At 42.0% G+C, this 23,492-nt stretch overlaps 2 protein-coding genes and 1 long non-coding RNA gene across 5 annotated transcripts in view; 2 read left to right on the top strand and 1 right to left on the bottom strand.

Annotated features, from left to right (window-relative positions):
* The window catches only part of Pgant9 (polypeptide N-acetylgalactosaminyltransferase 9), a 62,453-nt gene that overhangs the window by 14,539 nt on the left and 24,422 nt on the right, over positions 1 to 23,492 (bottom strand). For all 3 annotated transcript variants that reach the window (XM_070213624.1, XM_070213623.1, XM_017137690.3), the window contains 4 exons: positions 21,859 to 22,643; positions 13,781 to 14,149; positions 13,551 to 13,715; positions 12,586 to 12,779 (listed from right to left, as the gene is read on the bottom strand). In XM_070213624.1, the coding sequence (XP_070069725.1) occupies positions 12,586 to 12,779; positions 13,551 to 13,715; positions 13,781 to 14,149; positions 21,859 to 22,246 (1,116 nt within the window). In that variant the 5' untranslated portion in view covers positions 22,247 to 22,643. The remainder of the gene's footprint in view (positions 1 to 12,585; positions 12,780 to 13,550; positions 13,716 to 13,780; positions 14,150 to 21,858; positions 22,644 to 23,492) is intronic.
* Idgf6 (Imaginal disc growth factor 6) lies at positions 6,174 to 8,198 on the top strand. The gene is made up of 3 exons (XM_017137692.3): positions 6,174 to 6,381; positions 6,790 to 7,365; positions 7,434 to 8,198. The coding sequence occupies exons 1-3, from the start codon at positions 6,246 to 6,248 to the stop codon at positions 8,084 to 8,086; spliced, it is 1,365 nt and encodes a 454-aa protein (XP_016993181.2). The 5' UTR covers positions 6,174 to 6,245; the 3' UTR covers positions 8,087 to 8,198.
* On the top strand, positions 12,379 to 12,753 carry LOC138912558 (uncharacterized). Its single transcript, XR_011418106.1, has 2 exons — positions 12,379 to 12,487; positions 12,552 to 12,753. It is a non-coding gene; the product is annotated as an uncharacterized lncRNA (long non-coding RNA).

A 23,492-nucleotide genomic window follows, 5' to 3' on the forward strand; every position in this document is an offset into this window, starting at 1 on the left:
AATCTACAAACTGTATAGCCTCACCTTTTGATTTGTGAAAAATCCGCTTAATCCTAAATTAAGAGAAATACACATTCAAAGAGCTGAAGCCTTAGTGATTCATCAAAATAATCCATTGGTTGCTATTGATACTCATTGCTGCTGGAATTTTTTAAGCTTGCCGACTGAGAAAAGTACCAAGACGGGATTTACGAGAACAAAAGCTGGATTAAGTCTTCCGCCGTTTCCATTTACCTAAATCCCTTTTTCAACCCCTTCCTGGCTGCGCCCCTGGCAACGAGGGGGCTGTAATAAAAGGCAGGGGCGATTTGCAGGCGCGAAAGCGCGTGCACAAAACTTTGTACGTTTTTAGTACGCAGCGCATCCTGGCGCGAGATCCTGGAGCCATCGCAGAGCCCCTGGACCAAGTGCAATAAAAACCAAAGTGCAACTTTGCGTATTAAGCAGTAAAACCTGCCAGCAGAGGAACTCGCAAGAAGGGGCAGCTTAACTGTCGGAAAATTAAAAAAAAATGCCAAATGCTCGCTGGCAGGCTTTCCGCCAGGACACTTGAAACCTCCCCCCAGGACATTACTAAATTACGTTGTCAAAACGGCTGAAGCCTGGCCAACAGCACGTGCTTGACCCTCCCAAGGACGAGCCGAAAATCCACGCTTATTTAATTTGTTCTGATGTTATTTAAGTTTTTAAGCTCAGGCCCTAAGTCAGCGCAAAAGTTCAGAGGCTTCACGGAGAAAAATTATTGTCTTGGAAGTATGCTAAAAATATAAGAATTCAAATTTTGACCTATTAGAACTGTGTATTCTAATTTTCTTTGAAATTTATAGGAATAGATAATTAAAATATTTTCTTTCTTTTTCAACAAATTCAATGAAATGAAATACTTTCCTGTGCAGTCATATTTTCCCCCAAGATGAACATTATACGATTATCCCAGAGAAAAGACCACGTTTACCTTGGAGCCTGCCCGGATTGATGGACAGCGGCCTCCCATTTTCCGACCCTGAGTCCTCCCACTTCCAAGAACGCTCCCCCGAAACTTGATGAAAGTGTAATTTTTGGTTATGCGAAACGCGTGCTCAATTTGCATGGCAGACGGGCACGGTTGATGGTTGATGGATGGGAAAGTTAGTAGGGGATTGGTAGGGCGGTAACTGCCCTCTAAGTACGTGCTTACATCCAGTTGATGAGCGAATATGGACGTTGGCCTCAAGTCCTGCATAAATTATGCATGCAATTTGACGGTACGGCGAGTTTCCGGAAAATATGCACTTATTAGCAGTTAACAAAATGCAGATGGCTCGCTTACTTTGACCCATTTACATCCATTGGCGAAGTAGTTAGGAAATGTAGATTTTTAGTGGGTCTTAGGAAGCAGAAATAAGTCTTAATATCTTTAAGGAACTACCAAAAACATTTAAGTTTCTTGCTATGGGCATTTGGAAATTGTGCTAGTTAAATTCTTGTTAACTTTTCATTCAAAGTAAAATGATCTATTTTTGTGGGTTATATTTGCCCTTAGAATATGGCTAACACTGCAGCTTTTCTCATCAAAACCACTTTTTCCCAACTACAAAAACACAACCGAAAACCTCGACCTTATTTCTCACACATTTATCATTTCGTGGATGTCATTTAGAATGCTCCACATCCATTAGTTGGTGTAAATGGGGCTTAAGACATATTCCCCAAAAATGACGCTATGCAAATGAAGACCAGTTTGGGTTCGTTTGGATTGGGTTAACTGGCAATTTGCCGGTGGCACCGCCGAGGGTCCCAGGACGAGAGCCCGTAGTCCTCCGCCGCTAACCAGAACAAATGTGCCACGGACATGACGACACAGTGGTTCCGCTCCTCCCTGCAGATGGAATGGCAGCTAATTAATAATACCAAATTGCGCTGCCAGGAACTGGCGATGGAAACCAAACATGGGCTGTCGCTTCACCATTTCCCGATTGCCTGACCAGCACGACGAGGATGCAGAATGGCGCCCATGATAATGATGAGGGGTTGTGGCTGAGAAAAGCTGCGGAGAGCGTAGCCTAAATTCTATGCACAAGCACTAAAAAAAATTACTCTAAGTTTTAAGAACATAAATTAAAAAATTAGCAGTACAAACGTATAAAATAATTGAGGAAAAGTCCCTAAAAATGAGAATGCCTTTAAATTCAACAACTAAAGCGCAAGCTAAAATTTCTGGCTTTAAAAACGTTTTAAATTTATGAAATGTCATTTAGAATGGAAGGCACACTAAATTCTTAATAGAGGAACATCATTTTATTTCAGTCTTTTTTGATGTTTTCTTATTCATGAATTTTTTTTCGAGTTTAGATGGCATAGTTGCTCCCTCTCTTCATATATGTTTTATGCTTCTATCTGAGGGGCATGAGTTTAGCCCCTCGCATCGTTTGCGAAAATTGCTTAAAAATGAACCCGACTCTGACAGTTGATGGATGGTCTGGAAATTTGGCTCCCAGCCGATCGTCCCTCCATATATGTACTCCCCCCTGTATATCTGCCACGCCCAACTCTCATCATGCGCGACTAAGTGTTTGCTTTAGGGGGCGGGAGGCGTGGCTCGGAAAAAAGGATGTGCCTGCCATGGGTTAAGAGCTGCTGTGGAAGCTTTAAAAATTTCATATCTATTTTTAGTGCTTCTGTTGTTAGTGCATCTGCCAGTGCCTCTGCTTATTTCCATAGTTATTTTTCATGCATTTTTGCAGCAGCAGCATGGTGGGTGCTATCATACTGTTGCTGCTGTGCCTTTGATGTGTTGTTTTCTTTTTTTCTCCACCCTTTTTTTTTATTTTTGTGCTCGTTGAGTGTGCTGTGCATTTTTACGAGCGTTTTTTAATAAATCATGCGCCACGTAAGCTGACTTTCATGCACAGGATACATTTCCCGGCTCCTTTGCGTATACGTGTGTATATGTGGCATACGTATACGAAAGTGTGTATTTCGTGTGCGGCTGAGTGAGTGATTTGCATATGTTGTGAGTGCCAGGGCTGGAAAATTGCAGGCCACAAATGCACTTTGGCCCAATTAGTTTTCCGAAATGAACTGAGGCGAAAATTGCTTCGCTTTCTGCAAGAACTTCAATCTGCATCTCATCGGGCTGCCATCCCTGGTCTCCATCTGTCTTATATAGCCACAAATCACTTCGGCCACGCCCCCACGGCCCATCGAAACGGTCGTTAGTCTCGGGTTTTCGGGGTTTTCGCCCCCCTGAAAAATACTGTTGTGCCTCGCCGTTGGGTGCAAATTAATACACTTGCGAGCGACGAGGGAAAATTCGAGAGCGATCTTGTTGCTGTTCCTGGTGTTGCAGTTGCTGCGGTTTTCCGGCTATCATGGGTTAAGGGGTGGGGTGCGTTTGTGTGCTGGCGAACAGAAACAAACGAGCAGCCAACAAAGTTTTCTCTGTTTACTGGTGTGTGCTGGTTTTTGCCCTCTGCACATGGCTTAATATGCAAAGTTATGGGGGGAAAGGCGGAGAGATGGAGGAAAAAGCAATACAGTCGAAACCCTCTGAAAATCAAATACAATATTCAATATTAGTTCCCTGATTTGAAAGCTTGGTTTCAAATAAGAGAGAGAGCCTATATTAATATATGTGCTAGTGAAACCTAGAAATGGGTTTTAATTTAAAACTGCATTTTTAATAATTGCAGTAAAATACATATTTAATAACAAAATTACCAAGGGTTTAAATTCCTTTTTAAAGCAAAACTAGTTTTTAAACTTATCCAAAAAGCTATGAACTATTTTATTGTCTTAATGTCTGAACAGACTTTATTGTTTTAGTAAGGGAAGCTCTACCGTAGATGCACTTTTGAGCACCATTTCCCCCTGCTGGCTCGTTAAAGCTGCCTTCAATTGCTGGTTTTTCTCGTAATAATTTTGGAATATTATTAACGCCAGCCGAAAAGCAGCCAACACTATGCCGGTCCTCACCCACCCACGCCTGAACCCACTAAAGTGTAGCATACTTCGGGGTCGCTCATAAATATCAAGCACAAACGTGTGCGAGTGTGTCTGCAAGCTACGCTTTTAATTAAAGAACGCCAGCTTTTAGCTCGATATAATAAACTCAAATATAGACAGACCAGCAGGGCACGAGACAGAGGGAAAAGCAGAAAAGAGCAGGCGAGAAGGAGTTTTATGAATTGCCCTGACAAGCCCGCAGGCCGGCTCCTAGTTCCCCTCCCAGTCCCCAATCCCCGCTTTCCCATATTTTCCGTTTTTCCCTTTTTCCCACCTCCTATCTGAACCATCAACTCTTGTTACAACATTTCAATTAAAAGTTAAACGTGCACGTAATTATGCGGACTACAAGGAAAATGTGTAAGTAATATTCCGCTGGCGCTGACTGAGCGAAAAGCGCATGGTGAAAATTAATTAACCAAAATGCTTAAAGCGAAACAGGAAAAAGCTTTGGTAAAAATTAGGACAAAAAATACGAAAATCCCTGCGACCTAAAAAGAAACCTTTTTTCCATGGCCCCGGGTTTTTAGTTATTTTATTGGGCCAAAACCGCTCGTGCATGTGATTGGTTTTTCGAAGCCGGAGCTTAACCCCGATTTTTTCTCTCACTTTCGGTGAATTAACACCCACAAGAGCCGGAAAAAAAGATGAAAGCAAGACTGTTAATTGATAATGTAAAAAAAATGAAATTGCTCAAAAAATAATTGAGTGCCAGGCAAACACACTTATTCAGTCACAGATCAACCGAACGGAGATGTACAACAGTCTGAGAGGAAACAAGTGGATGAAAACTCCATTTGCACTCGGTGTAACATGTATTCCCAGAAATAATTCCTTAAGTTACATATACAGAGACAGATGGAACGGCAGAAGTGAAAATTCAATAAAAAAGGCAAGAAAGGGAAGCCCAGACTAAATAACAGAAATTGATGGAGCACACATTTGCTCACACACCCACATCTAAAACATGAATTATAAATCAAGAAAAAGAATCTGTTACACAGAAAAATGTTAGCTGTACATGTTTTGCTTAATTTCAATTTAATAATTTCTAAACTTTAATTTTGATATATGCAATATTTATAAATATTAATGATTAAAAAATACTTATACAAACCAATATTAGAAAATATTAGAAAATCTAAAGACAGATTTATTAGCATTTTAAAACTCAAAAGTCTCCCATTTTTGTGCTCTGTAGAATCAGAAAATCAGCATGTGTGACCGAAAGAGACTGGGAACAAAAGGAAGCTGGTGGATTGAACAGCGATTAGGGCAAGCAAACACAAGAATTATGCCAAAATCAACAAGAAGGAACCGACAGAAACAAAGGAAAGAATGGAAACAAGAAACTCAGAGTTGGGTTTCAGAACAAAAAATCCAAATCGGGGTCGGGATTTGATAACAGCACTGCAGCAGTAACCAAAAAGCTTGAACATGGCGATGCCGAAACACAAAAAATTCATGAGCACCAGCAAACAAGAAAAGAAAACAAACCAAAGATAAGTAAGCAAGGGGAAAAACGGAAAAAATTAAAATTTGTCGACATCCAAGTCGTAAAAATTTAAATATATTTATGTGAGGCCCACACAAATGTACTGGAATTAATACAGTAAAAACAAGCTTTCAAAGTTTATTCACACGAACAAGATTACTTAAGGTTGGCAAAGTAATTGAAACCAGTTTAGGCAAAGGAAAGGAAAAGGAATTTTATGATAAGTAAATCTAAATAGGACTTTCCAGAATTTATTTAAGTAATTGAAAATGCAAACTTTCTATTTATACATATGAGTGTAAAATTCTGTGGAAGTTTCGCTAACTAGTAATGATAATAAATGAAGCACTGACATGAAGAAAATATTAATTTGAATAGGGCAAACACTTTAACAGTAAAAAATGGCAAATCCATACATGAACATTTAAAATGAGTTTAAAAGGCCTAATAAAATCACGTTAACGGATATTTGTTAACAGCAAATAACAAATAATAAAAACTTTTCAAAACTAATTTTTAACCTTCCTCCACCTCATTGAATCTCCACTGTATTTATTTCTAATGATCGCGACCGAGCTTAGCTGTGTTTATCAGCTCACACTTTGCTCTCAACCCACAACAGCAAAAAAAAGAACAACAATGACGAGACGACCACGTCTCAACCTTCGACAAGCTGGGATGCCAAGTAAAGCCCAAGTTTTAGTTCCAAGTCGACACTCGAGCGGCACACAACTCAACGGAATCAAGTGAAATCCGCAACTTAAAGATGATCATTAAAACCATAGCGATCGTATCGCTTTGCCTGGCCAGCATTCAGGCCTCCAAGGTGGGACCCCCACAGTCCCAGCTGCCAAAGAAACACCTGGTCTGCTACTACGATTCCGCCAGTTTCGTCAAGGAAGGTAAGTGCGCTGAGGTACAGATTTCAATTTGATGTTTTGCACTGTTCAATGTTATGTAACCTCCGCTGGAAGTTGCTAATTAGAAAAGATGAAAACGAAATCGAAAACAATCAAGCAGGCTTATCAACAAACACTTGAAACTCGGTGTGTGTAGTTTATTTGCTATTCAAGTCGGATGTGCGAGAGATAAAGTGGTGCGCAACGAAAATAAAAAGATTATTTTTGTATTTCTTAGAAGATATATATATATATGTATTAACCTGACATACCGAAAAAATGTGTATAATTGTATTTTAAGCAAGTAAATTTTTTAAATTAAAAAAAATTATTGTGCGATCAGGGAGAGTCTGGGTTTTTTCCAGTGCCTAGAACCTTCATCCTAATCTCGCAATCCCCTCTTTAATCTAGGTCTGGGCAAACTGGTGATCGATGAACTGGAGCCGGCTCTGCAGTTCTGCGACTATCTCATCTACGGCTACGCCGGGATCGAGCGTGACTCCCACAAGGCGGTGAGCCTGAACCAGCAGCTGGACCTCGACTTGGGCAAGGGACTGTACCGCACGGTGACCCGCTTGAAGCGCAAGTACCCCAACGTCAAGATCCTGCTGAGTGTGGGTGGTGACAAGGACATTGATCTGGACAAGGACGGCAAGGAGCTGCCCAACAAGTACCTGGAGCTGCTGGAGAGCTCCACGGGCCGCACTCGCTTCGTGAACACCGTCTACTCGCTGGTGAAGACCTACGGATTCGACGGCCTGGACGTCGCCTGGCAGTTCCCCAAGAACAAGCCCAAGAAGGTGCACAGCGGCATTGGCAGCCTGTGGAAGGGATTCAAGAAGGTCTTCTCCGGCGACTCGATCGTCGACGAGAAGTCCGAGGAGCACAAGGAGCAGTTCACTGCCCTGCTTCGCGACGTCAAGAATGCCTTCCGCCCGGACAATCTGCTGCTCTCCACCACCGTTCTGCCCAATGTGAACTCGTCTTGTAAGTTTTTCCTTTCAACCAATCCATTTATGCCATTTTAATTATTAATCTAATCATTATTTTCGCAGTGTTCTACGACATTCCCGCCGTGGTCAACTATCTGGACTTTGTGAACCTGGGTGCCTTCGATTTCTTCACTCCTCAGCGCAATCCCGAAGTGGCCGACTACATTGCTCCCATCTATGAGCTCAGCGAACGCAACCCCGAGTTCAATGTGGCTGCTCAGGTAAAATACTGGCTGCGAAACAACTGCCCCGGCAGCAAGATCAACGTGGGTGTGGCCACCTACGGTCGTCCCTGGAAGCTGACGGATGATTCTGGAGACACCGGTCTTCCCCCGGTCAAGGACGTCAAGGACGAGGCTCCGGTGGGTGGCAACACCCAGGTGGCTGGCATCTACAGCTGGCCGGAGGTGTGCGCCCTGCTGCCGAACCAGAACAACGCCTACTCCAAGGGCGCCAATGCCCCGTTGACCAAGGTTCAGGATCCCGCCAAGCGTTTCGGATCGTATGCCTACAGGGCAGCCGACAAGAAGGGCGACAATGGCATCTGGGTGAGCTTCGAGGATCCCGATACCGCCGCCGATAAGGCCGGCTATGTGCGCACCGAGAACCTCGGAGGAGTGGCCCTCTTCGACTTGTCCTACGACGATTTCCGAGGACTCTGCACCAACGAGAAATACCCCATCCTCCGGGCGGTCAAGTACCGTCTGACCAACTAAAATGGGAGTCCCTTTGATTTACGTTTAATTGACCTTGTGAAAGAAATACCTTATCAAGATATATGTGTCCCATAAATATTTGAAATGTCATAAAGAACCTTAGAACATCTAATGGTTTGAGTTTATGTTTGGCATGACGGGTTCTTAATGAAAATATATTTGAGGTAACTTGTAAGAATATTTGTGAAGGTAATACGAAACCTTATTTAGTCGGCAAACAAAGATTGCTCATTTGTACCTATCCTAAAACCTCCTACAAATTTCTGCACACTTTTTGTTTGAGTCGCTTCTGGTTCCCTTTGTGCATATCTGCCCTCATATACATATCGATTTATGTATGCTCGACATTAATTTCCCCCGTCCTCGCCGTTCATAAATAACACAATAACACGGGGGAATATGTAGGCACTCGCTGTGACTTCTGCGCCCCAGGCTCTTTATGCTCTGATGAATAGCCGAAATCCAATTGACTTTGACAGAAAATACGTAATCTGCTCCATCATTAAAGCAACCAGAGTGGCTGACACCCCCGACCATCGAGTACCCGAAAAGCTGGCAACGAAAGCTCAGAATTGACTGCTCAACATTTGTCATTGGAGCGAGAACGTCGAAAATTTCGCATACGCAGCGTATTACACACTCAAACTCGGCAGCTATATAGCTCTGTGGCATGCACGATTTCACAGCTACAACAGCAACTGGCAGACAAAGGCATAAAAAGGCTCTCGGTAGGGGGAGGGACAACAATCCGAACGAAAGAAATGAAATGAAACGTGCAATGGACGAGATGAGAGCAGCTCTATCTTTGGTCCTCCATACCCAACCACTTGCCATCTCTTGGGGTATTAGAAAGCATTTACCTTTCCGCACAGGCCCCATTACACATGCATATATACGGCAGGCCGGAATTGGAAGCGACGAGCCACGGGGCACAGCCTAAACAATTTTTAAAGGTAAACTTTGCCCACAATTTTCTATTTACAGCAGGGCTTCCATGGGGCGAACATGAAAAACTTTACTGTGTAAAAGCATGAGCACAAGGCACTTTAAGAAAATTACACGAGATCAACAGTTTAGCGAGAATCTTAAAACTATCTAAGAAACCACTATTTTCTGATGAATTCTACATTTACTAATAGTTTGAAGATTGCTTTATATTAATGTTATTATTATTTCGCCCCCTAAATGCTAATGCCAATCAAATTTCAATAAATTCCTAGTTAGACACAAATTCCACTCACGTTCAAGTTATAGAAGTTCTCCTGTATTTTGGCTAAGAGACAAGGGTATACCATTTGTGGGTATAAAAAAAGGGAGGAACGGAGAGCGCGTGCTGCGGGGATTTGGCACTTCAGGCATACTCTGCTTTATGTATATTTGGCCTCTCTATGTATAGTTAAACGCTTTGGCCAACATTGCGTATGAGTGCTCCATGTGCGTTTGCGTTTGCCTTTGGCTGCCTTAGGACGCATATTGCGCATACGCCCTAGCCACGCTATCGAATAAGTTTTTACTATAGCTGCTGCTGCTGCCGCTTCTGCTACTCTTTATACTCAAATAATTGGATTAGTGTTTCAACGCCCTGCACACACAGCAGCCAACTACTCCCCACTCCCCGTCCCCGGGATCTGCTCTATGTGAATTTGTTTGCACCCGTAGTTTCATTCGAGATTTTTTCCCTCGTTGCGTGGATTAGTTTTCACTGCTTTGCCACACAGAAAATATATGTATATATATATTTAACAGCCTGCGGTGTTGTGCCAACGAAGCGAATTAGTTTTCATGTTATTTGCTGTGGTTTCTTAAATATTTAAATTCTAATATTGCTTTGCCCAGGCAAATAAGGTAACTGAGATATACCCAACGATATTCTTTTAAATAAACAGGATTCACTGTGCTCAACTTAAGAAACTTCTCGAAATGATTAACTGTCCAAGATTTGGAGGGATTTTTCTTTTCAAAATTGGATTTGATTGATTTGCTGAAGGAGAGGAAAGCCATTAGCCGCGTCCCCAGCTCTTTTGCAGTTTCAATTCGGGGATTTTACTCTGGAAAATAGAAATATATAAAGAGCCAGCTGAAAGCAGCTCAACTTTTACCTTGGAGCAGCAGCAGGACCCAGGACCCGCCAAGGAAATACAAACAAAAGCTGAAGTAGCAACTTTCGAGTGCAGGGGAAATGGCATTGGCCATAACGAATATGTATTTTTGATTCCCCATGCTAGTGTTATTATTGTTGCTGTTGCTGTGTTGCTCCTCTGCTGCCAACTCGTAACAAGTTAAGCAACTTTGGACAGACATCAGAAGTTGTTGGAAGGATTTTCGTTCAGGCAGCTTTGGGACTGTCAACATCTGTGCCCGCCGGCAGTTGAAAATCCCTGAAAGGGGATGGAGTTTATACATTCTCAGGCTTTGAGCTTTGTTTGTGCCACCTGGCATGGCATAACTCAAACAGATATTAGAAATTAGCAATCGGTTGAGAGGAGAGCTTAAACATTTACTTGGCGCAGCCCCTTTAATTTTCCCTTTTCCAGCAAGAACTTTTCACTGTCATTTGCAGGGGAAAGCGGAAAATTCTCCGCGTCGGCCATTATCTCCTCCCTTTCGAAGCACACACTCACATGCCATGAGCAACAACATTTATGGGTTCCAGCAGCAGTTGCCTTCCGCAAGTCGGTCGGCAAATTGCCAATGTTGTTGCAGACGGGAAATGCTTTACTTGATTTAGCTGCTAAGTGCAACTTGAGGCGAGGACGGAGACAGAATTTTCCACGCCGCATGTTGCCAGGAAGCAGCAACAATTCCGGCCTGCGCCAGGATTTTTCGGCAACAATCCTGCCATAAATCCCCTTGGCGCTTGTAAAAACAATTATGCCAGATATTTACGCCGCAAAAGGGCGATGCAACAGAAACAGAAGCCCAAGCCAAAGCTGAAGCAGAAACAGACGACGAAAATTTGCTGTTAACATTTTTGGCTTTTAATTGCAGTGTCATGGCCCGCGTTTCGCCTCCTTCTCCGCAGCCATTTGCAATTTGTGGCCTTGCCACAGGCGGCGTATGCGTAATATATCTGCTCCATGTGCCAGGCATTAAGGCAATTCACACACAAGAATCAAAGGGAGAACAGTGTAATTATGAACTTTTAATTAAAGCGTTAAACAAATAATAAAATGGAATGTGCATAGCCAGCGGCAATCGTGGATTGCATTTGCGCCAGAAGGTATGCCACGTGAAAAGCGGAAAATGGCTGAGCCAAGAAGGACTTTTCCCCATTCACACGGCGGGCAGCAGCGCAGCTGTCGACGGATCTGAAAACCCATCGACAGTTTCGAATGTCCATTTGCGGAGCTCTTTGCTCCTTTCACAAACCCTTCCGATTTTCTACGTGTGAGTGTGTGCGCGGGAGTATCTAATTGCTTGTCAGTGTATGGGAAAAGTTTGTACGTGTTGGGCACAGGCGGTCATAAAATAACCAAACGATTTCTGCGAGTTCGAAAGGATAAGTGGATATTGAAAAAAGGTGGGGAAATAAGTGTTACTTTCCAGCGAACGTTGAAATAAATTCAGCATCCTATAAGGTTGCGAAATAAATAAACTGATTAAATATCGGAAAGTGCTAGATCAAAAATCTTTTACGAACAAGAAGTATTTCGGTCTCTATTTTAATTGCTCAATGCACTCTAAAAACCCCCTAGTCCTTTAATAAGCTAGTAATAGTGAAGCTGCCGCTTTTCTTAATGTAAACCTTAAGAATCCCCGTTTTTACGGTTATAACTTTTATTGCTCTTTAAAAATTCTGGAATGCTTTACGGCTATCCGGCACTATCCACCCATAAACATGACTAACCAAGGCTATAAGTTTGGCTTTAGCTACGGCCCAACTGGAGCGAACATACATAAATTTGCAAGCTCATCTGCGCGAAGGAAACGACTCTTAGTTCTAATAGCTCATATTGCAAACGACACTTTTGTGGCCTGTACGTGTGAATGGGTGTTTGTTTCCATTTCCCTCTTCGGCCCTGGCACGTGAATGTGTGTTTGCATTGACAGCCGCATTCCCTTTTCACGGCAAACATTCAGTTTTTGTAGTCACGTTCTAGCGCTTTAAGCGGCTTCATGTTTTTGGCATTCCAATGGGAAAAAACTCCCCAAACGGGGTTAGGGCACAAAGTTGGAGGATGGGGTTGAAACCCTGGTAACCATGGCGTAAAACAAACATAACTAAAAGCAAATACAACGGTATAAATAGCCACGTATGTTTAAGTCAACCGCACAAAAACCGCTCATTTCGAGGGGGATATTATATCCTTTGTGGTACACAGAAAGAAACTATTAATTGAAATACGTTTTTACAAGTTACAAAAAGAATGGAAATATAAATCTTTTAAAAGACTATTTCTGGTAAGTCAGAAGCTAACTAACTGTACATTTTTAAAAAATGTTCCATAATATCCTTTTAAAACAGATTTCAAGTTTACTTAAGTTTTAAGTTTACTTACATTATGCCGCTTCCTTTCACGTTCGGGAACCCCGTGCCAACTGAACTGCAGATTCCAATCGAATCCCCCGACGTTAACTCCACTAGAATCTCGATAATGGTACTCAAGAGTCTCATCACTAATGACATCAATAACTGGACATACGACAGTGGTGGCGTTGCGGGCAATGCGGTCCAAAAGGGGCTCAAGCCATCCTGCAAAAGGATATCAATTAATAACGCTAAATGACACAAGCTAGCCCTCAAAAAGATCAAAAATGTTCATTTACAGTCTAGCTTAATTGCTTTTCCGCAAATCAATGAACGAGAGAGAAAAATGTATTTCCTTTGTGCCCATTTTGTTTACTTTTCAGCAATCAGTTGCCAAGTTGCCCAATAAACTAAATTGATTGCCTTTTCCGTAGGTTTACTTATCGCTCTTCACCAGCTTAATAAAGGAGAAAATGCGAGGCAAAAACAGAAACAGAGTCGGCCTAATACCGAAGATTAAGTGATTTTTCCAGAGCTGGGATCTTGTTTTATTGGCATCGTTTTCGTCCCGACGGATTTCGTTTGATGGTCATCAAAATTGAGTATCACAAAAGAACATTACTCTCGACAATAAACGAGAGTCCGTTGGGAATTGAGCAAATCTCAGTTAACAGAAGAAGATTGTAAAATCATTCCAAGGCTCCATGGAAATGTAGCATTATTCTTTGACTTTGATTTCGGTTTGTCATTGGCAAATACTTTTCAAATATTTAGTGAACTTTTGTTTCGGTTTGTCGTTGGCATATGTATTTCAAATATTTATTTAACCTGAATTTTTTATGGACCAGAAACTGACTAACGAAAGTTGGTTAGTCAATTAAAAGCTTAATTTGGGCAATTAGCATATTGACAGTATTGCAAATTGAATGGAAATGCCGATAGAGAGGTAGAAAAAAGAGCAGCTTGAATATTTAATTCACTTAGTTTCCAACCCACCTTCCGTGCACTCGCAATGGGAGTCCAAATAGGTGAGAACCGCTGACTTTGCGTGGTTGGCACCCAAAATTCGTGCTCGGATAAGACCCTCTCGCTTTTGGCCTCTGATAATCTGGACCTTGGGATAGGCGGCAAAGTAGTCCTCCAGCTGCCTCTTCAAGTGAGCTAAAAGGGGGAAATATTTGATCATTAAGGGTTTGGATAAAAGTTAAAGGCTACTCCAAACTTACGCATATCGCTGTAGTCGTCCACCAGGATAATCTTGCCAATTAGATGTTCCGGCGATCTGTCCAAAACTGAGTGTACTGTTCTCAGCAGCACAGTCCAAGCTTCGTTGTGGAAGCAAATGATTACATCGGTCTTGGGCAAGTTGGTCAAATAGCGCGCCTCATCCTTGCACCAGGCATCTCGGGGATCGGGCAAGGTTCGGTGAACGGATATCAGATCGGAGACATATTGATTAAAGGCGTTCTTGGTCCAGCCATCATCCACGGCCTTCTTCATCTCCTCAGACATTTCCTTGGGCAGACGCACTGCTTTTCCCAACTCGCCGGGATTTTCCTCAAAGTTGCTCGGAGGATCAATCACTTTTTTAGTGTCTGAAAGAGATATAGAGAGAAATGGTAAGTAAATGTCGACATCACTTTATATTTTCGCCCAAATTGCGAGTCAAAGGTAAACTGAGCACCTAGCTGGATGAAGATAAAGCTTTGTTATGCGTGAAATTTACGACAAAATACAAGGACAAACACTCAGTTCCTGGTGCATTGCACATGAAAAGTTGCCATCATCAGAGGATACAGCTTCACAGGGTCATGAAAAATCGTTTGCCTTGCAAATTTCCTCATACGTTCGAGTGTGCGAAAGCACCCTGCTCCTATTTTCCCAGCCCATTTTCCACCGCCCACCCTTGCGTGTTCTATGCTATCACTGTTTGTCTCCTTGCAGTGCATTTTATTATTTTGTTATTTGCATTTGCATGGAAATATGAATTCCCTGTTCTCAGCTGCTACCTCCACTCCAGCTTTCCCCAGCGCAGCCCTCATTTCCCCGGCTCCCGAATTTGCATCTGCTTTTTATGCGATTTGTCAGCCACAAGTGACACTTATTGGGCATCGCCTGAATGCCTGTCTGTGTCCTGCCTCTGTGTGCGTGCTCGTTGTCCTTCGGAAAACGGGACAACATTAATGGAAAATTCTGAGAAGACATACTCAGACACAACCTGAGTCGCTGCTTGGGGGGATTACAAATTTAATTAAAAGTATTTTCTTTGCATAAATTCACTGTTATTCGAATTTTGAACTTAATCTCTCTAAGGCCTGAGGAAAATAAACTTTAAATTGGTTAGAGTTTTTTGGCTTAAAGGTATTAGACCGCATAACTCTTATAATCCAACACTCAGAGCTGGGCCAAAAAAAAAACACCTTAAGAAAAAATTAAAATTCAAAAGAAATGTTTATTCAATTTTAAAAAGGTTTATGAACTCTATTTGCAGTTGTTTTTGCTAGTCATAATCATAAAAGTAGACATCGATTTAAATCTCTATGAAGACAAAGGGCTCATATATTTTTAAGCACCCTAGAAGACATTTTCATATTGAAAACCAATCTAAAATCAAACTCAAAGTTTTGAAGTTAAGGTCCCAAGCTAAACCGGTTCAATTAAAAGCCCATAAAAACCTAACCGAATACTAAATAGCCCTATTAACTGGTTCTCTTCTAGCTAAAATCTTCTGCCCGATTTAGTGTCCATCCAAATTGAGAAACATATTTCTGAAGCAGCGGACACATTCTAGCCATTCCCAGTGGCCAACTTTCAGCCATGCAAAAACATTTCAATTACCACAATCATTTCAATTTCAATAAGCATAAAAAAGCTAGCTGGCAAAATAAAAAGCCATAAAAGGCTAGGAAATAAGTGGGATGAGTCCGAGTGGGAATGTTCAGGGGTCGGGGATCCGTCGAGGATTCCAACCGCATTATGCTAGAGAGGAGCCTAACCAAGAGGCCAATCAGCCGACAATAAATTCGCTCGCACAAAAATGGAAAATAAGAGAAAAACCATTAAATTGCCAAGAGGCGGCGGCTTAAAAGAGCTGGGAGAAGGGGTACCCAAACTCATAAATTTTATGATTTGTCGCCGCTTGCCGTAGTTACAACTTCATTGCGGAATATTCACGCGTGCGCCAAGGACTCCAGCCTGCATCCTTAGTTCGCGGCTCCTTTTTTGCCCTTCCTCAAATCCTAAGTCGCACACCCCTTTCGTAATGAACTTTTTTGCATGCTGGGCTCGCACACGCATCATCATAATAAAAAACAATAAAAAAATATAGCCCGAGGGCGCGGAGGAGGGACTGTAACTGGATTTTATGTCTTTTATTGATTCACTGTAGCATATTTATGGCCTCTTTCGATATTAATGATTCCGCCCAGCAGCGCTGTCGATTTCTTTTCCACCAATTGTTGTCCTTTTCGTCTGGCGGGGTTCGAGTCGAGGTAACCCAATTATGGTCACGCCCTTTTGAACAAAGATGAGTCCTACAAAGTTGTACATTATGTGCAGCTATAGGTGCTTTTACATCGCCATAAATCTCTAGCTTTATCTGCTATGTGTGGAAATTATTTTCTGTTCGCCAAAAAGTTTTTATAACATACAATTAAATTAATCAATGCATTCCCTGACATTTTCTTCATTTATTTTGCTTTAACTGACCATTATTCACATTTAATAAATCACAGTGGGCAATTCTGAGTGTAACAAATTTATAAATCATTTGCTGCCTTTTTGTTGAATATGTCAACATAAATCAATTATACGTACGCATTAAACGACATTGAATTATTTATATTCCTAAAAAAGAACAACGTTATTTCTTCAAATTCTCATTTCTTAGCTCGTACTTAGAAGTTTTGGGTATAAATAATCGGTTTTCATTTTAATCATTAACGTTGATTTAATTAATAGATATTAAATGTTATTAAACTAATTAAATACCATTTTTAATTGAACTATAATAAATAAAAAGATGACAATTCATTGAGTACATAAAATGTATTGACTGTACATTAATAAAACTTTTAATTAAAAAGGTAATTTATTTTTTTAAGCATTCATTCTAGAATAATTACCAATTGCAATCCTTAAATCCTTGAATGTGTGATCTTGAAAATGGAATTTTACTTAAACCTCATTTGATTTTTCTATTTTTTCCTTTTTTTCTTATCTTGAAACTTTCCAATACAGTTCAAATTTTGCATATTTTTCTGCAAACTTCTTTTGTACTTGAACTTATCTCAATCAAGGTAAGTGATAATTGATCAATCACTTGTCAACTTTTTCTTCTCAACTTCTGTTTGTAAATTCTGCTTCAACTTTTGTGCATTTGGCAAATCGAAGCTGACAGTTTTTTTCCTTTGAATTCCTAGACCGGCGTGGCGTATGCGTTATATTTCCATGTTCTGGCATCTGTTCTGGCCAAAAGGGGGTCGAGTGCAGGGGCGGGGTATTGGAATTTGTGGGGCCGTCGGCGGCTAAGCGGGGGCGGGCGGAAGGACAAAAGGAGACAATCGCAGCGAACACAGCTCGAGGGACACGCCTGAGCGTGACAGGAAGCTATAAATGTTTTGTTATAGACAGCGACAGCAGGTGGAAAAGGGGGCGGGTGGGCTGCTATGTGCTATAGAGGAAGGGGGCGTGGCCACATGACAAATGCCATCGTGTGTGCGAAGGGAAGGCGACTGACATATCGGGTGTTTCGCCTGCGTGCCTGTGTTTCATCATCATGTTTTCCGCATAAAAGTAACATAATATGCCAAAGTACCGTTATTTCGCTTAATGCTGAGGGGATTTTCCGAAAGGGATCTCTATATAAACATCCAAATCTACATATATATTGGGTGTGTGTGGGCCATAAATAGCAATAGACATGCGAGGAGCATGGAACAAATCAAGCCCATGGATTAGCATTGATTAAAAGCAGCGGGGGAAGCACTCAAACCGGCAAATCAATCTGGCCCAAAGGGGGCGTGACCATATTGCCATGTATATATAAAATCATTATCGCTGCTAAATTGTAAAAACAAGAATTATGCATATATGAAGAGCAGGCCAGCAAAAAAAAAGAACGTGCAGTCAAGGCGATCGAGAGGTAAAAGGTGGCCAGGGAAAACGGGCCAACGATCAAGATAACATGGCCAGAAGGCTGGTTCCCTTGGTGCATTATATGGGAGGGTCCGATGATGAGTGGGGGGACTGGGGGTTAGTTGCCTTAAGAACCCGATGCGAGCGCGCGATAAACGTCGTGTTGCAGCCACTCGCAACCTCTTCCCATTTCAGCCATTTCGGTGGTGGTAACGCGCCCCAAGGCCAAAGCCAATAAGTACAACAACACTAATTACCAGCTATGAACACAGAACCGAGATATTTTAAGGGACTCCAGATGGAGGAGTTCGCCACAGTGGTCACTCCACCATAGCCCCCCATCGAGGGCGATTTGAAGTTACGACCCTCAAGAGAATGATCTATTTCACGACCATAACCCCATTGTTAGTTGATCCACATGCGAAGTTGTAAAAGTATTCTAGACTCTCTGAAAGTAAGTCTAAGGCATTCTTCTTCCAGACCCATAAACCAAAGTTAATGGGTTGCTTTCAAGAACCCTGTTAAAGATTAAGATAAGTGGAATGGGTCTCATCAAATGCAAAGCATCAGCGTTTAAACAAGTTTCGAATAGAAGCCATTAGTATTCCATTTCTCCAGATGTGTAATAAAACCAGTCGGGTAGTCTTTTCCAGTTTCTTAAAACAAACCTTGCTAAAAAATCAAATGCAGCTTGCAAGTTAGAATTTTATAAATTCCCTTAGGTATGGATTGATATATCGAATATTTCAGTAATCTTTAAACCGTTTAAAGCAAATATCTTTCATATTTTTAGTATTTGATTAAGGAAATGGATATTTCTAGCAATTGGTGTATTAAATTAAATTGAATGTTTTATAATTTCTAGTTGTAAACATTTTAGTTAAATTATCACCTCAAAATAGGCCAATCAATATACCTACATTCTTTATAAAGTCAAACTTGATTATTCATGATGTGAATAAAAAGATAAAATGTGTACCCAAATGTCCAGATAAATGGGCAACAGGTTTAAGAAACATTTGCAAGCCAGTATTTAATAGCACGAATCTCAGTTTTATGGGTAAAAACTGCTTATTAGTTTCACTGTGCCTGGAAATCAATAGTTCGCCCTGTGCGAGCCCTTTTCCTGGGAGTGTTGGTAAACGTTTGTAGGCTTGCACACAATTTTGACGCCATGGGGCAGCTGCTGATGCCTCCGATGCTGCGGATCTGCAGACTTGCTGCCAAGGATCGGGTCCAACTTGTAGCTTTGCCACCTCAACGCTGATGAGCAGATGCTGCACCACGACCATGCCGATGATGATGATGATGATGATGGGGGTATGGGCATGGTTATGGGTATGGGTAGGGAATAGGGATGGGGATGATGATGAAGGAGCAGCGAGGAGCGAGAGATGCAAACATGATATGCGAAATTGCAAATACGTGCATTGTCTGCCAGGGAGACTAGATCTCCCAGCTCAGCCCTCCGTTCCCCGATCCCCTTTTTCGCCCAACGGAGCGACCACATGCTGATGCAATCTTAAATGCTTGTTCCACATGCGAGCCAATAGATGGAGGAGGGTCTTACGTACAGGAAGCTACAAGCTACGGACCCGTCTAGGCCCATTCAATTCCCAGACCCCATTGGATCGCCCCCTTCCCTCCACCGAAATTCATGGCTGGTTGGCTTTGATCTGGCTTCATTGATTTGCCTGGGCGGCCAGTCAAGTGTCCATTGAGTAAAATCCCAGGGCCAGCTCCTAAGCCTCGACTTGATTAGTAAGTAACATTATTTTTCCCCGCCAAAGCTTAATGCGAATATCTATCTCTGGGTCGCCCGCTCTGGTTTCCCTCGCCCTGACATTGAAAATGCTGTTTGGCAGCAATTCCAAGTTGTTAAGTGCTGCATGTTGTTGTTCGGGTTGTTCGGTTGTTCGGCTGCTCGGGTTGTTAGTGTTCGCCGCTGGCATCTTCGACATTGTTGTAAAACTTGTTAGAAATTTTCTTAAAGGCACAAAGGCGGTGGCCAAAAGGAGGAAGTGTGACAGCAGCAAGTTTTCCTCGCTGGGAAGGAAATCTGCGGGGCGTGGGGCGGGAAAGAGTGAACACAGGAAAGCAATATGTGTTATTATCCCCCATCGGTTGGTACGCTTCTTTCAGCATCTTGTATCGAATCGGGCTGGTGACCCAAAATGCAATCTCCCAAACAAGGATTGAGGATGTGTGACCGTAAAACATGGGCGGGGGAAATGCAGGGTGGGGAAAATGGGTGGAAAAGGGGAGGAGATTTCGCCTGCGTGTGCATTGAATTGATGGGAATTAGTTGCAAGCGATTGCGTGGAAATGAAGTGCAAAAAACTCAACTCGTGGATGCAAAAAGGGAGGGAGCTTGCACGAGGAAAAATAGAATCGCTGGCGTCGATAACAAGACCGGAAAAATCCAGCTGAATAGTTCGGCGGCCAGCGGGGAAATCGCAGGGATCTGAGTCGGAAATAAATGTGCAACTGATTTCAATATAAATGCTTATTGTTGAACACAGAACAGAGGGATTCCGATATGCAAAGTGCAATGGGCACTAATGGGCCAAGAATGCGGAGAATCGAGGAAAAACCCTAAATAAATCTTTTGGAAAGTAAAAATAAGCTGGCATTTTTGTGAAACTCTTCTTTAGAGGTGAAAAATTAAACTAAATGAAAAAAGTTGTATTTTGAACCAGTTTTTAAAGTATTGCCAATATAAAAAAAATACATTTTGCATTGGAGGAATACTTTTTTCCCCTGCCATTTGCTCAGTCATCACAAATCAATAAGTGTCTTTAAAATGGAAACTAAAAGATATATATTTCCTTTGTGAAACAGTAGATTTCAAAAGTGCCTAAAAAAGGTTTTTAAGACATAAACCTCTCTTAGTGAAAACACTTTACAAAATCGATAGAAACTCATCAGAAAAACACTTAAAAATTACCAAACTTTTTATACCCTTGTAGAGGGTATTATAATTTCAGTCAGATGTTTGCAACGCAGTGAAGGAGACGTTTCCGACCACATAAAGTATATATATTCTTGATCAGCACCAATAGCCGAGTCTATCTAGCCATGTCCGTCTGTCCGTCTGTCCGTCTGTCCGTCTGTCCGTTTCTATGCGAACTAGTCTCTCAGTTTTAAAGCTATCGCGATGAAACTTTCCCGAAAGCCTTCTTTCTATTGCAGGTAGTACATATGTCGGAGCCAGCCGGATCGGACCACTATATCTTAAGGCTCCCAAACAAATATAAGAAAATTCATTGTAACTTTGTAGGAAGTAGGCGTTTTGATTCTTGACTACTTAAAAACAAAATTGAAATAAATCGAAACGCTGAATCTGGAATCCCTGAAACTGCACCGAGTGAGTATTCTTTTATCTACAAGGGTATATAAGCTTCGGCTGGCCGAAGGTAGCTTCCTTTCTTGTTTGTTATGATTTCAAAAAAGGTCGTCAGCTCATAACTCGTATTCCATTTAGTATGGTACTTTGAACAAAATATAGGTAATTAATTTGGTTATTTGTTATACCCGTTACTCGTAGAGTAAAAGGGTATATTAGATTCGTGCAAAAGTATGTAACAGGTAGAAGGAAGCGTTTCCGACCCTATAAAGTATATATATTCTTAATCAGGATCACTAGCCGAGTCGATCTAGCCATGTCCGTCTGTCCGTCTGTCTGTCCGTCTGTCCGTCTGTCTGTCTGTATGAACGCTGAGATCTCGGAAACTATAAAAGCTAGAAGATTGACATTTTGCATGCAGATTCTAGGAGTTCCTACGCAGCGCAAGTTTGCTTCAAAAGGGTGCCACGCCCCCTCTAGCGCCCACAATCGCTTATATACGATTTTAAAAATGTCAATCTTTCGGAAAAGTTAAAATGCAGTTTTATTGTGTTTATCAATACCTATCGAAATGTAGAAGAAATTTTTTAAATCGGACCATTTTTTTTAAAGTGTGAAAAAACTTGTATGGTAAAATATAATAGTAAAATAATAATAAAAATCTGAACTAAGTAGGTCTTAAACCTCTTTCGTTAAAAGTTTGATCACTAAATAAATACAAATTTACTTTATCCAGCTCCGAAAAATCCCTCGACTTATATCTAGTCCCATAAACCATAATAAGTGTTGTTCATATGCTCAATTAAAATCATCCAGACTCACCGTCTTGTGGCTTCTTCTTGGGCTGTTCCGCAGCTTTCTTGCGCAGTCTTTCCGCCTGGTGGTCGACCTTGTGTTTGCCCACGGTGGGTGGGATATCGGCCTCATCATGCGCCTGCTTTTGGCCACCTCCTCCGCCCCCGATGACATTTCCATTGACGCCCAAGTCCTCGCCGGCGGGCTCGTTCCTCAGGGCCAGGGCAATGGGATCGCCAAGTCCTCCGCCCCCTCCCTGGGCGCTGCCCGCCCCACTAGCGCCACCCCCCTCCTGGGAGGCCCTTCGCCGAGTGTCGTCCGTGTAGACCAGAAAGGCTATGCAGAACCAAATGGCCAGGAGAAAGGCCACCAGCTTCACAATCGTCGTGGAACGTCGTCGCCAGATGAAGGCCATCTTTGCTTTCTGGATTTGTGGTTTCAACCTCTCCTGCTGCTGATGATGATGATGTTCTGTGTGACCCAGGAGGTGCTAATGGAAGCCGTTGCTATCTATCTCTCTTTTTGAGCGATTTGAGCTTTCACTTAGTTAGAGTCCGACTCGGGAGCCGACAACATTGCGTATACGCAACATTAATCAAAGCCAGGCAATGATTTATGACGCAGGATATGTTTTTCTCGTTTTCCAATCGTTTGTTGTTTTTGGTTTTTTGTTTTCCTCTCCTCTTGATATGCTTTGTCCTCTTGGAAGATATCGTCTATGGTTTATAGCAGTCTGTGCAGTCAATCAGTCTGAAGCGCCTGGATATGTGTGAACGAAGAACTTTGGGAACGGTTGGGACGTTGGGAAGAGCCTGTGGACGAGAGATGCAAAAATACCCATCAGATTCTGATTCAATTTCACAAGCCTAAGCTTTATCCAAGCCCTCGAGGGCAGGTGAATGCAATTAATTTATATGACGTTAAGCTATTAAAATGAAACGCAAATCAAGTAATTGAGTCATTACCGATAATATTGATTTTGGACTTCTGCTGATGATGCCGCATCTTTATCTTCATCTTGCGCTGCTGCTTCTGCTTCTGCAGTTTGCAATTAAGCTCGAAGCTCAAAGAAGCCCTCAATCTCCGGCCTCGTCACAAACATAAAGCGACGGCCAACATGCAACTAATGTCAATATTATATAATTGCAGCAAAAACCGCATCAGAACTTTGTACCGATCCGCAGAGCCCACTGCCCCTTTCCCTGCCCCGCGCACCTTTGCTCTTGCCACTTGAGTGGCTGCCAGGTAAATGACATGGACACGCCACTTGAGCCCCCAAGCCAACCAAACAGAACGGGACAGAGGTGGACTTACAGGGGAGTGTGGAGTCCATGTCCAATGCAGACCATCATGCCAAGCATGCACAGAAAAGGGCACCTGAGTCGGGCATTAATTAGGGCGTTTTCACATCCAAAATGGTCTTTTGTGGGGCAGTTTTAAGCATTGTAAAATTTAAGTGTTAGGAAAATGTTTTTTATTAATTTGTATAAGGTAATAAGGTAACATTACTGAACGATAAAAGGTAAAAGAAAAAGTTATTTATCTGAATTTAAAAAAAAAGGTGTATAAAAGTATGCAACATATTTTTTTAAGTTTCCCTAATCTCACTCCCTTTTAAACCACTAAAGAATTCGGGATATTTTTTCAAGTGCATTGAAGTT

The sequence above is a fragment of the Drosophila takahashii genome, chromosome 2R (assembly GCF_030179915.1).
Source record: "Drosophila takahashii strain IR98-3 E-12201 chromosome 2R, DtakHiC1v2, whole genome shotgun sequence".
Taxonomy (NCBI): domain Eukaryota; kingdom Metazoa; phylum Arthropoda; class Insecta; order Diptera; family Drosophilidae; genus Drosophila; species Drosophila takahashii.

Bases quoted from the DNA above. Each gene is read 5' to 3' on its own strand.
- Idgf6 (XM_017137692.3), top strand. From the start codon at position 6,246: ATGATCATTAAAACCATAGCGATCGTATCGCTTTGCCTGGCCAGCATT. The intron at 6,382-6,789 runs GTAAGTGCGCTG...TCTTTAATCTAG, and splicing joins CGCCAGTTTCGTCAAGGAAG to GTCTGGGCAAACTGGTGATC. The intron at 7,366-7,433 runs GTAAGTTTTTCC...TTATTTTCGCAG, and splicing joins GCCCAATGTGAACTCGTCTT to TGTTCTACGACATTCCCGCC.